Source organism: Chaetura pelagica, unplaced genomic scaffold (genome assembly GCF_000747805.2).
Source record: "Chaetura pelagica isolate M959 unplaced genomic scaffold, ChaPel_1.0 scaffold137, whole genome shotgun sequence".
Lineage (NCBI taxonomy): Eukaryota > Metazoa > Chordata > Aves > Apodiformes > Apodidae > Chaetura > Chaetura pelagica.
This window is the reverse complement of record NW_009953947.1, coordinates 1939078-1953184: the sequence shown is the minus strand read 5'-3', so window position 1 is coordinate 1953184 and position 14107 is coordinate 1939078. Positions and strand designations below refer to the sequence as shown.

Below are 14107 nucleotides of genomic sequence, written 5' to 3'. Positions count from 1 at the left end.
TTTTAATATCTAGACTAGATTAACTAATGCAGTGAGGCTACCATTCCTGAGAGAATAGCAGCTAAAAAAGCCCAAGACTGCATGGTTTAGCATCATGGAGCTGGCCAAGTGTACGAGCTGGCTGATGAAATGAAAGAGCATGTGTCCCATTTCCTGATTCACACTGTTGAGCAATGACAGCTCTTCACAGATGTATATATATTTCTGGAAAGACAAACCTGCAATGATCATAGCTATTAATCAGTCAGAAGGGTCATCAACAGACTCTATTAACCACTTGTGCACCATGTCTTTGAGCTGTTTCCTGGAAACTTTCACCAAAGGAACTGAAACTTACTAAAATGTGGAGAATCTTTCTTGAGCTTGAGTGTTTCAGTTTATCTAATCCACTGAATAACCTTGAGAACTGTCAGAAAGTTTTTGCCTTTACAGCTTGAGCTTTCATCTGACTCACCCGCAGGCCTAAATCTTTGCTTGCCTTAGAACAGCAGTCATTCAAAATCACTCACTGTATAAAAATCTTTTCATGTAGATGCAGTCTTTTACCAGTGACATTCACTCAGCATTTTAATGGGATACAGGCGCCTCTTAAATGCAGACAGTTTTCTATTGGCAGCATGAGACTTCAGACAAGACAAAGCAATGTAACCTCTCAGGAAATAATGTGATATCAGCTCCTAGGCTGTCCTGAGGTAGACAGAGATGCTGTGGAGTGTAATGTTCATATCTAGCAGCTTGATCGAGCTCCAAATGCTAAAACATGTCCTAGAAAGGCATTTGCAGTATTATTAACAGCCATTAGCTCACAGATGTTAGATTTACACGAGGGCATAATAACCCTTAGGAATTCTGAAACATCTGGTAAATGGGATCAGGAATGTAATTTTGGTTGTTTTTGACTCATCCACTGAGATATGGTGCCTGTGAGTCTGCTTGTGAGGTTTGCTGTGGGTTTGGGACAATTATAACTACAGCTTAGTGCCCAGAACTGGGCACTGAGTGGTAGTGTTAGATCACCAGAACCTTGGATATCTCTTGTTGAATGTCAGTGCACCCAGTATGCCTCAGTGCTTTAATTGTTTCATAGCATCATAGAAATGCCAATTCACTCTCAGGCAGCTGTTTCCATTTTCCAAGAGATGAAATCCAAAATTGTTTAATTTTGAAACCTGCAGGTGAAAGCACTGTGTCGTGGTCATATTAAAGGGTGGCAATAACACCTTACATAGATTCTTTCTTCTCTTTCAATAGCTTTTGTATCTGACCCCTACATTAGATTTTGGGTTGAGAAATAAACCAGTTACAACAGTAGCTTTCTATCAGCTTGTTTCTTTAACCGGATAAAGTACAACACCGGTGTCTTCAACCTGTGGCCAAGATCAGGTAAGATGGAGGAGATAGTGTCTTTTCTTCCTTTTCCCCCCATATCTTATGCAGGTTTGAAACATTATAGTTTTGTTTACCATTTGGACAAAAAAAAGTATCAGCCTTGCAAGGAAAAGCTCCAGACTTGTATCACATGTGGGAGTACCAGCACCTGTGGTTATCCCTTACACCCAGGTTGCTTCACAGATCCTACTGCCATTGTCCTCAAGCTTTCCACTAGGATGCTTCTACTATGATCTACTTCTACTGCCATAATATGATATTTTGATCATTTATCAAAGCCTCCTACTACTGTGTTCATAACTGGAGTGCACATACATTGCACAATAGAGTTTGTGTCAGAAGAATAAATAAAATCTATTTTAAAAGTTCTGTTAATCATGCAATCCCACCTGTTGAACAAAGAAAAGGTACACATGTAATTTAAAATAGTTTTAAAGCATAAGAATTTATAAATTCTTCACTCTAAGGATGGTGAAACACTGGAACACGTTGCCCAGAGAAGTTGTAGATGCCCCATCAAGGCCAGGTTGGATGGGGCTTTGAGCAAGCTGGTCTAGTGGGATGTGTCCCTGACTACGCAGAAGGGTTGGAACTAGATGTTCTTTAAGGTCCCTTTCAACCCTAACTACTCTATGATACTATGATTTCACCAGCTATTGATGGAAATATAAGCACTTTGCTGAACAGTGCTTTTATAAATATTTTGACCTTTAATATCTTTTTTTCATTTTACCATTTAGAAATTACTTCATATTCTTAAAAACCATGTTAGACATAGCAATCATTAGCCTGAGATTCTCCAATTACTTTACATCAGAACTCTGTCACTCTTCTCAAAATAAAGACATTTGAGGTCAGAATTTATTCTGAGATGTAACTTTGTAAATATCAGGCTCACATAATTCTAGAGTGATTATATATTTGAGTGAACATTTCTGTCTTGCATTCTTAATACAGTTGAACAATAACCATCAATATTATTGTGAAACCCATACTCAATTTCAACATCAGAATTTAAGTTGCAAGGATACTCTTTTTCAGATAAAAGAACTCTAAATGTGAGTGCTGGGTCTGAGAAAAAAGTTAAAGCTCTCATGTGGTATATTTCATAATATGAAAATATTAGTAAAAATGAAGTTCATGTTACTGAAATCTCCTGAATTCAGGAAGTTTTGTATCCCTTGTTCACTTAATCAGCTAATTTAATGTTACCTTTGGGAACTAAACTGCATTAAGTTAAAATGGCAACAAATTGCAGTTTTTTAAAAATAATGCTTTTCGCCACCTTCACACTTCCTACTTGTGAAGTTGTAGGGAATCATACATGTCCTGGTTTGAGCAGGATGAAGCCAATTTTTCTTTTTACTGTTTTTTTTTTTTCCTTCAGTAAGCTTTCTTGTAACTAGCAACAGTGTGTTCTGCTAGGCTGATAAGACAGAGGAATGTTTTTCTAACTCCTGAGGCTTCAAGGCCGCACCTGCACTCTGCCGGCTCAGACACTATGGGGAGATCTGTGACCCCCCCGTAGGAGGCTGAGTTAGATGGACAGCAAAATTGGCCAAAGATATTCCATTCCATATATCTACGTAAGCTCAGAGGAAGGTCAGAGATCACAGAAGACAACTTCCTTCCTTCTTCTTCTTCCCTTCTCTTCGGTCCATGGCCGGTGTCCGGGGAGGACTCTGTTCATCCATCATCGTCGATCCTCAGGCTTGATCTCTCGTGACCCCCATAACTCTCTGCTTTCTCCAGCAGCAGCTCCAGGATTCCTCAGGACTCTTCCTAGTTCAGGGAAGTGCTGTGGGAGTTGCTGGGGTGGGGGGAGGCGAGAGGCTTTTGCCCATACCTGAATATATATCTGTGTATAATTGTATATATTTTCTTGTATGATTCATTAGTGTTTTAATTAAAGCTGTGTAGTTTAGTTTTCAATCCGGCCAAGTCTCTCTTTCTCTCTCTCCTTCCCTACCTGGGTTGGGGGGAGGGGGGATCGAGAGCATTGTTGTCGGACCTGAGTCAAACTGTGACAATACAGAATAAACTATAGCTCAGGGTGATTTATTTCAACATAAGATAGTCCAGATCATTCCTTTGCTTCAGTAAAAGAAGGATCAGATTTCAAAAAAAATCCCTTGAGACTCTTCCACTCACATTATTTGTGCCTGTGTGTGTTTATGTGTCTGCCTCCTGTACTGTAACAAACTGAAAGGATCCTGACCTGATGTTGTGCTCTGCCCACAGTCACAGGCTGTGAAATTCTCTTTATCTTCACAGTGGCTCTGGCCACCATGAACTTGGTTTCCTGCAGCAATAGCATAAATCCTAAACTAGCATTTCTTCTAAAAAGTCTTGGTGAGAGATGGAAGGAAAAATTACGCACATGTCCCAGTATCAACGTGCAGCCTGTCTATTACCTGAGGAACAAGGGCTGCTGGGGAGAGACAGCACACAGTGACAGGGTGGCACAAACACAGGGCTACAGTCACTAGTAAACAGCTGTGCCAGTGGAAATCCCAACTGGATGTAAAGAACAAAAATCTTCACCATGGGAGTGATGAAGTACTGGGACAGAAGCCCACAGAAGCTGTCTGTCCTATAAAATTTTCTGAAGTCCAATGGAGCAACCTGAGTCCCTGAGAAGCCTGTTCCAACCACTAAGTTCGCTCTGCTTTGAGCAGGTGACTCGACCTCCTGGGCAACTGAAATTATTCAGTGATTCTCTGGTTGCCTTCCTTTACAGGAGATGATAGCTGGCTTGGAAACAGTTAATCTTCCTCCAAAAATGTGTCATCCATACATAGACCTGATGTGACCCTGCAAACCTTTAAGACAGTGGTTTGCAAACCTTATCAATCTGTGGACATGAAAATAATCCTAGTGGTGGTCCAGATTTTATGAGCAGCCTTAAATCTCTTTAGAAGAAGTTTCTTTTCTTTAGTTTTCACAGAATCTCCATCAGTAGGCCACAGATGCCTACATGTCCATATGCCACACTGAAAATTCTTTTTTTTTTGATAGTTCTAATGAGAAGAATGTTGGATCTGACTTGACTTCGATTATTTTGCAAAACCAGCCTTTCTAAAGAAATAAATTTGCGCTTAGTAGTCTGTGCTATCTCTGACTCTCTTTTTCTTTCCACGCACAGACTCCCCTTGAGTATACAGCCTATAAACCAAAGAACATCATAGCCCATTTTATGCAGGAGAATGCAGAGATCTCTTCTCCCTTGAAATATTGTGAAATCGTTAAAATAAGTTACTTGGCATTATTAGAAAGAAAAATTACAAGACAGTTGTTTCAAGAAGCTTATCTTTCCTTATAGAGCAGCTGTTTTACGCATTAACACAGAAACTCATATGGAAAAACATATGCATTCATGGGGAGGTGAGACTCACAAATCTATGTCTCATTCTACTTCTCATATGAAAGAACAGAGGAACCATCTTAATTACCTGTTTCCATTTTCCCATCTTGTGCTGCAGGCCCATCAGGAATTACACTCTTCACCTGGAGAAACTCATCTGGCTCATCCCCACCAATGATGGTAAATCCAAAGCCCATGTTACTTTTCTTGAGTGTTGTGCTGAGGAAAGTCCCCTTCAGCTGTGATGCATCGCGGGTGAAGAGTGGTTTTTCTACATCAGTCAACACAAACAAGAAAGACAAAAGTTCTGATCTAGTCACAACACAGTGGAGAGAGCAGATAACGATATTGGCTGACAGCAGGTGACAGTGTGTGAAAACCAAGGAAATAAAGAGTGAAGGCATTCCAGGAAAAAAAAGAAGTGTGACTTCTTGTATTAATACAAAGCTTAAAGCATGTTTTTTATCTATGTCAGATCAGACATAAGTGAGGGAGTTATAAATATTCCTTCATATTAGAAATACATTTAGAGTGCATATTATGTAGCTAAAATAATTGCAACAATAAAAATGAGCTGTGAGCTAATTTTAAAACCTTTTCCATAACATATAAATTCAGTTTTGTCTATGAAGTAATACATTCTCCATAATTTCCCTCCCGACTGCAATAAGGAAAATATCCCCTGAAAATCCTATTCCATTTGTTAACAAGCAGTGCTAAATATTAGGTGAGCTTTTCTTTCCAACCATGAGGGGTTTTGGAATCCAACAAATGACACACGTAACTGCTGTGCAACTTTCCTGTCTCCTCTCCATGTGCCTTGGTGTGCAGTGAGGGTCATGCAGGCTCCCTGTGCCTCTCTCCTGTGCCATGCTTGGTGAGTAAGGGTGGGAGGAAGGTGCAAAGGTTGTGACTTCAACAGCTGTGGCAATGCCTGCAGCAGTGGGATGGGGCTGCTGCTGGGAGGACGTACCGTGCTGCCCCAGCATCCCGGCGGGGTCACGCCAGCACTGGGACAGGTCATTCACACTGCAAGACCTCTTGGGAGCAGGGTGCAGGTGGGCGAGTTTGGGTCTAGGTAAGGTTGATGAGGAGCTTTCTACTGTTACAAAGGAGAACAAGCCTCATTCTCTGGCTATAACCTTACATTAAAGGCTGTTTGTCTCTACCAGTACTGTGTGCTACTTGTACAGCTCATTTTAGGCACATTACTTTTACTTCACCAAAAGGCTATATTCTTGTCAACTCCTATAACACAGTGCTTGAGGCTTTTAACTTAATTGATGCTTGCTGGATGAGCTAGCTCAGAAATATACCAAACATCAATTAATGGCAATTTAGAGAAAGTACAATTAATTATTTCAGTGTTGCGAACCTCAGGTGCTCAAGAGACAGTTGTACATTCCCAAGAATAGATTTTATTATTTTATTTAGAGAATTACTTTGGGGCTTTTATTGTGCTTTCTGTTTCTCAGCCTTTAGGAAACACTAAAGTCAACTCTTCTGTCTTTTCTCTGTGTCTCTGAAGGTTACAGTATTTAAGGTGGCTCAGGAATCCTGCAACTCTGGGAGCTCAGACCTTTAGGGAAAAAAAATGCTAGGAGATAGGTGATAACATGGTGAGAATTGGCAACACTACTCTTTGAATCAGATTATGACAAAATCATTGTCACACAAACAGGAGACCAAGATCTTTAATCTTAACTAAGACAGCTGACACGGTACTGTACCTCGGAAACCTTGGGCCTGCATAGGCTTTGTTCCAAGTTCTGCGTTGGGCATGTTATGCTGCTGTAGCTTCCTTTTTGCTTCTAGGACAGGGTTTTCAAATTGTGTTCTTCTATTTATGTGGCTGGAAAAAATTTGGTTTTGATTAAAAAACTGGGTTCATTTGGGGAAAATTATAATTTTCACAGTAGGATGCTGTATGTGACCTAGATGTGTGTGGTTAGAAAGTGAAACTGTTAGGAAACCTGAGTGAGCCTGAGCATGTCCCTTATGTTCCACACAATTTTGTTGGGGATGAGAAATGCACAACCTAGCATGTTGCATAATGAACAGCACTGAGAAGTGTCCTATCGTTTCAATATGTTGAACTCTGCTACAGATAAACGGTTTTGATCTATGGGACTACATATTAAACAGCACTACTGCTGAAGCATGCTACAATGACAGCTTTTCATGTCTTTAGTACAAGCATTCTTCTGTCCATGATTCAAAGGATCTAACCAGTTTTGTGCATTATTATCGATCAGCTGTAAGTGAAACTGCTTAATCACTCACAGAAAAGGTAAAGCCTAGAACACAGAGTGCTTTTATGAGTGCAGCTTAGAAATAAATCTAACATAGGAAATAAAATGAAGATTATTTCTTTGTAATATCAGCTGTACAGAAAAATTGGATGTTGCATAAACTAAATCAGATGGTGGTCTAGAACTATGTAGGTAGAGATATGAAATGTAAGAAAAATTGTACAACTTTTTTTCTTTGTGTTTTATATTTCCTATAACAGGTCAATAAATACATCTCTGCCATTACAACACAGATTTTTAAAATTGTGATTAGAACTACTAGCTAAACTACATTTATCACATCCTTGATTTTAATTCTGTAATTTAAAGCATACATTTTATCAATCAATGAGTAATCCTACAACCCTGCCCTGTGATGTTTCACTTGTTTTCTGAAGAAAGCAAAGCAAAGCAATTTATTAGGCTGCTTTGAACAAGTCCACAAGATATGATCACAACTGAGAAAAGGGGCTTGTGATACAAATGTTCTGGGTAAATAAATACATATGTACAGAAGGGCAGGTTTTCAAACATGTTGCTGCTAACTTGTCCTCACTGAGCTACTGTGTATTGTGTTCTTCTGAAAATCCAATCCCAATCACGGGCTTTAAGCCCTTGGAGAGGTGACCTGGGAACTTTGGAAACCCTGAGATTCTTCAATTTATATTGAAATGATCTTTGATGCCACATTAGGCATTTTTCAGGTTCCTTGGGATTCAGATCCTACCACAGCTTCAGAGACAGTAAGTGAAATTGCCATTAAGAAGTGAGGTAGAGAAAGGCAGCAAATCTTATGGGAGTGCACTTGGAAAATCAGGATTTAGTGGTCAGAGCTAATACAATGAAAACATATCCAGTCATGTAAAAGAATAATTGTTTTCATGAGAGGAACTGCATATGAAAAATCCTGGAGTTGCTACTTTGTTAACATGGCTGTAACTCATTCAAGAGGCTGTTAACTGACTCTCATACTCTAAACTTTTCTTTGTTTTCTTGTAAATTTTAACTATGCTGCAGACAGACAAAGTCACTTTTGTATCTTTGCTTCTTCAGACCAGATGTTTAAGATTGTAGACTCTCCTTTCCTAGACTTTTGCTTTCTAAATAGGCTGTGGTGTAATTGTCAGGGTATTTAGCACCTTGGTCTATTGTAAACCTGGAAATGTAAGATGGAAGGAAGACAAACTTCATCAATTAAAAATGGAGAAATACAAGTTTTCCGTGCATTAACAGGGTAATTAGGAACTACTAACATAAGCACGAAAAAGGTTATTTTCATGCTACCACCTAGTATGTGATGTATTTTGATGTTGTGAAGGAAATAATACTTTTGGCATTACACAAGGCAATGATGAAACATCATGTGAAATGCTACCTAAAGTTCTGATCACTCATGACCAAAGAAAATTAATCTATAGAAAAGGTTTTACAGGAATACCAATGAAAGAGAATCTTCTGTGATAGAAGACTAAAGGAGTTTTAGCTTTTTATTCAAACAGAATTAATTCTGATACATGATTGCATTCTATGAATATATTTGGAAGTAAATACTGAAATGTATTAAAGACATCAGGATTTCAGACTTGAATTCCATTGGCTCCTTGCAAGCTAAGTATGAAATTACAAAACAGCTTCCAACAGCAGATACAGGGTAAAATCTCCAGCTTGGTTTATGTTAGCATTTGATAAACAGGGATACCCCCTAATAGTTTAATTGCTTCAACATAGGGGTCATGTCTTATTTTAGGTGCTCTAAAGTATCTTGCCCTGGTCTTCAGCTGCCCTTCCAGAAAAGCATAGCTTTTCCATCACTTTTGTGCCTTATTACGCAGATGTAATGGATGTCCAAGATCACACTATGGATTTGTAATTAAAACCTTGAACTATGCTTAATGTCATGCTGAAATTGCAGGGCACATATCATTTCCACAGGTGGCCTCTTGAAGACAACTTATAATTGGTTCTGTGATATAAAAATAAATAAATATGAGATTTTGTCTAATATAGGATGTGTCCCTGGCTCAAGGAACATCAGTTCCTATGGTATTGACATCACAGCTATAATCTGTTATCAATTACCTCTCTGCAGTTTCTAGGGAGAGTTTAAGTTGTGGTTTGGTCCATTTATACAGAAATGTCTTCAGTAATGGCTATCTTGAGAATGACCTTTCTGTCCTAGTATATCAGACAGAAAGACTATCAGAGGTACTTGAAGCACCTCAAGTTGTTGGTGCAACCTTACTAATTCTTAGCTCCAATTTATTCCCATATTTTGACTGTTTTATGGTACTGTGAAGTCTCAAAAGCACAATGTGAGAATTTTAAGAAATTCAAACAACTGCATTAAATACTGTGTCCAAGAGGAGTCAAAAGAAAAGAAAATTGTAATGATAATATTGTTTTTTCAGTCAGTAACACTGGATTTATGCTCCTAAATTTGTGAGACTTGAAACACCTCCCTTTCATTCAATTTTAAGTGGTGTACAGCTTCACAGCTAAATAATAAAAATTTCTACTGATAAGTTTACCTGAGAAAGAAGTTATTAAGCTAAGTAGTTGCCTTGAAAGGACATTCTAGCCTTTCATCTAGTGCTTCAGCTACATTCAGAATAGACATTACTAACCTAGGCCTTAATAAGACAAGCCAAACTGAGTTTTAGAGATAGTTACAAATAAGTGCTTTTGTGGTTAAAATAGAGTTTTGGATATGATCCAAAAATGTATTGTTTGTTGCTCATTGTATCTAATTCACTTTTCTTCCATTATTTTATACAATGCATATTAAATATAAAAGCCTAATGAAAGACAAGAATCCAACTAATTTATCCTAGTGCCATTGTGGATGTGCAGAAGAATCATGCTGCCTTTTGTTTGCTTCTACTCCTGTGAACCCTTAAGTTCCCTCTGCAAAGAAGGGGTAGTTGGTGCTGCTGTTCTCTTGTACACTGCTCACCTTGTACTAACTGGTATCTCTTGTGTTATGAGTAGGTCCTGTCACCACCAGCCAGCGTAGAAGACCTAGGCCATTCTGCCATCTTATCAGTGAAGGTAGCCAGGCTAAGTAGTTCTCATGACGGAGTTTCGTGGTAGATGTGCCCCACATTCTTAGAAGATTTATGTGCAGCAATGCCTAGAGTGCAGATTTTAGTTGATGGCCAAGTCTGTAGGGTATGTGTGTGGTGGGGCTTTGGTCGTGGAGCAGAAGCTGTAGGGGTGGCTCCTGTGAGAAGACGCTGGGAGCTCCTTCAGCTCTAAAGCTAAACTTCTGGCCAAGGCTGAGCCCATCAGCAACTGGGATAATGCTTCTGCAGTTAACATATTTAAGAAGGGGAAAAGGAAACTGTTTAAATTGCTGCAGAGGAGAGGGAAAGATGAGAGCAATACCTATGCAGATACCAAGGTCAGTGGGGAAGAAAGGGAGGAGGTGCTGGAGCAGAGATTCTCCAGCAGCCTGTGGTGAGAGGGCAGCTGTCCACCTGCAGCCCATGGAGGAGCATGGTGGAGCAGCCTGTGAGAGACCACAGTGGAGTAGATGTGGACCTGCAGCCTGTGAACCATGGTGGAGCACAAGTGGACGTGCAGTTGTGAGTTTTCTGTTTGAGTAGCAACAGAATGTTGTCAGAAATTGTAAGTCAAGGGGAAATATTTTTCCAGAAGAAATACCTGTATGACTAATTTAGCTGTTCTATTAAGGAGACCATGTCTGGAAATTGAGCTCTGTATAGTAGTTAATCATCCTTTAAGGGGAAATAATCTTTTAGCAATTAGAATGCTGAAAAGACCCAGCACACTGTAATAAACACATTCTCTCCATAGCTCTGCACAGCTGAGTGCTGCTAGTTCTTAGTTTATAAATTAAGAGAAAATTGCACAAAAGTTAACCTATATATAGCAAACAATTCTCATTTATGTCAAATGCCTACACCTTACAAATGAAGCCTGGAGCTGCATTAAAAAAACAAATGAAAATTTTAATAATATCTCACACCTACATTCATACATGATTAACAGAGGAAGTCATACTAGGGACTTTATTTTTTTAACAGAATTTGCAAATATATTGTGATCAATCTTTATTAACTTTGCTAGCTACACCTTTGAGGCTTTTGTCTCTTTTTTAGCTATTCCTCTGATATGATCCAAAAATGTATTGTTTGTTGCTCATTGTATCTAATTCACTTTTCTTCCATTATTTTATACAATGCATATTAAATATAAAAGCCTAATGAAAGACAAGAATCCAACTAATTTATCCTAGTGCCATTGTGGATGTGCAGAAGAATCATGCTGCCTTTTGTTTGCTTCTACTCCTGTGAACCCTTAAGTTCCCTCTGCAAAGAAGGGGTAGTTGGTGCTGCTGTTCTCTTGTACACTGCTCACCTTGTACTAACTGGTATCTCTTGTGTTATGAGTAGGTCCTGTCACCACCAGCCAGCGTAGAAGACCTAGGCCATTCTGCCATCTTATCAGTGAAGGTAGCCAGGCTAAGTAGTTCTCATGACGGAGTTTCGTGGTAGATGTGCCCCACATTCTTAGAAGATTTATGTGCAGCAATGCCTAGAGTGCAGATTTTAGTTGATGGCCAAGTCTGTAGGGTATGTGTGTGGTGGGGCTTTGGTCGTGGAGCAGAAGCTGTAGGGGTGGCTCCTGTGAGAAGATGCTGGGAGCTCCTTCAGCTCTAAAGCTAAACTTCTGGCCAAGGCTGAGCCCATCAGCAACTGGGATAATGCTTCTGCAGTTAACATATTTAAGAAGGGGAAAAGGAAACTGTTTAAATTGCTGCAGAGGAGAGGGAAAGATGAGAGCAATACCTATGCAGATACCAAGGTCAGTGGGGAAGAAAGGGAGGAGGTGCTGGAGCAGAGATTCTCCAGCAGCCTGTGGTGAGAGGGCAGCTGTCCACCTGCAGCCCATGGAGGAGCATGGTGGAGCAGCCTGTGAGAGACCACAGTGGAGTAGATGTGGACCTGCAGCCTGTGAACCATGGTGGAGCACAAGTGGACGTGCAGTTGTGAGTTTTCTGTTTGAGTAGCAACAGAATGTTGTCAGAAATTGTAAGTCAAGGGGAAATATTTTTCCAGAAGAAATACCTGTATGACTAATTTAGCTGTTCTATTAAGGAGACCATGTCTGGAAATTGAGCTCTGTATAGTAGTTAATCATCCTTTAAGGGGAAATAATCTTTTAGCAATTAGAATGCTGAAAAGACCCAGCACACTGTAATAAACACATTCTCTCCATAGCTCTGCACAGCTGAGTGCTGCTAGTTCTTAGTTTATAAATTAAGAGAAAATTGCACAAAAGTTAACCTATATATAGCAAACAATTCTCATTTATGTCAAATGCCTACACCTTACAAATGAAGCCTGGAGCTGCATTAAAAAAACAAATGAAAATTTTAATAATATCTCACACCTACATTCATACATGATTAACAGAGGAAGTCATACTAGGGACTTTATTTTTTTAACAGAATTTGCAAATATATTGTGATCAATCTTTATTAACTTTGCTAGCTACACCTTTGAGGCTTTTGTCTCTTTTTTAGCTATTCCTCTGGTCTCAGAGTAGTGGAGCTAGGCATGGCTGGCCCTTACAAGGTGTACCTGAGTGTGCCTCATTGCTCATCCTTACAAACTTCCCAAGTTCAGCAAGTAGAGTACAAACCCTTCTTTCACTGACAGTTTTAAAGACCTACATATAAAATGGGACTGCACATGAATGTGTGAAAGTTCATCACCTAAGTTTTAATTACTTACCCACTTTTGGACATAATTAAGAGAGTTCATTGTAATCTGATTTTATCAAGTTAAAAATGAACTAATCTTTTCAATGATGGTAATAAAAAAGGTGACTGCCTCTTTTTATCTTGAAAAATGGAAAGCAATCTTATTTTTAAACTCATTGAGATCAGACAGCAAATTAAAGTACACCTACATTTTACTGGTTATAAAACTCCTTATGAACTTAGCACAGCTGCTGTTTTAATGCCATCCTGTGAACATCCATTCCACCTATAAAAACCTCTGACCCTGCAATAGGTTTGATATATCTTTTCATAAATTCTGTCTGTGGTAGGATTGATAAATTTGGTTCTAACAGCTTTGAAGTATGAAAGTGCATAATAACATCAGGGCTTGGTGCCTTGCATCTCTTTACCTGTGGATGGACATGAAATGGAGATAAACACTAGTTCTGTTTCTGACTCTGCAGTGAGGTGTGAGAATGTCAGAATGCCTTGGGCTGTGCTAACAAGAAAGCATGGTCTCAGTATGAGATTAACACAAAGAAATTGTCCAATGCCTGTTGCTCACCAAAATACGCTAAAAACCATTGGGGCAGGAGACTCTTACACCCAGAAGCTGCATAATTGAATGTGCAGAAACCTTCAGGGGGGTTAAATAGAAAGAGATATGTGAACTCCAGCCCCTAGTTACCTGGGGACATTGTAAAAGCACTCAGGCATAAAAAGAGGTATTTAATAGCATTACATAGGGACTTGAATTTACTCATCTTTTTTTTTGCCTGAATCTGGACTGACTAAACTGATTTGGGCTGGGTAGCAAAGCAGATGTGGCTGCTGGGTCTCTCACCAGAGGGCAAAGAACAAGATGGGGACAAAGATGCAGAGCAGGTGCTACTTCATTTGGAGAATGGGACAGAAGGAGCTGACAAGGCAGTAGCTAAACACTTTTTTTACTTATTTGTTTGCTTTGTAGAAGGGCTAGGGAAGGTGTATGGGCATCCACAAGCTGCTGCTGCTATAGCAGTGAACAGAATCTTAATCTTCTAACCATCCAGAAAACAGACCTTTCTTGAGCTCTCTGTTCAGATCTACCTATTCTAATAGAATATCCTGAGGCCTAGAAAAGCTGCAGCCTCAGTATCTGTCCAGAGTGATCCTGCAGTCAATGTGTTTGTATGAATTGGAGACACTAAGGGAATAATGTGACATACAAACTAAATTTTTCTATTTTGTATAAACAAATAGAATAAATGTACTGTTTAATTGGCAGGATTTGAAATTGAGATTTTAGGTAAGAGGTCATCTACTCTAGAAATG

At 39.3% G+C, this 14107-nt stretch overlaps 1 protein-coding gene across 2 annotated transcripts in view; it reads right to left on the bottom strand.

The window, feature by feature from the left end:
• Window positions 1-14107, bottom strand: part of MAGI2 (membrane associated guanylate kinase, WW and PDZ domain containing 2) — a 746179-nt gene that overhangs the window by 143785 nt on the left and 588287 nt on the right. For both annotated transcript variants that reach the window (XM_010001790.1, XM_010001791.1), the window contains exons 8-9: window positions 6484-6605; window positions 4842-5024 (exon numbers count right to left, since the gene is read on the bottom strand). In XM_010001790.1, coding sequence (XP_010000092.1) covers window positions 4842-5024; window positions 6484-6605 — 305 coding nt within the window. The remainder of the gene's footprint in view (window positions 1-4841; window positions 5025-6483; window positions 6606-14107) is intronic.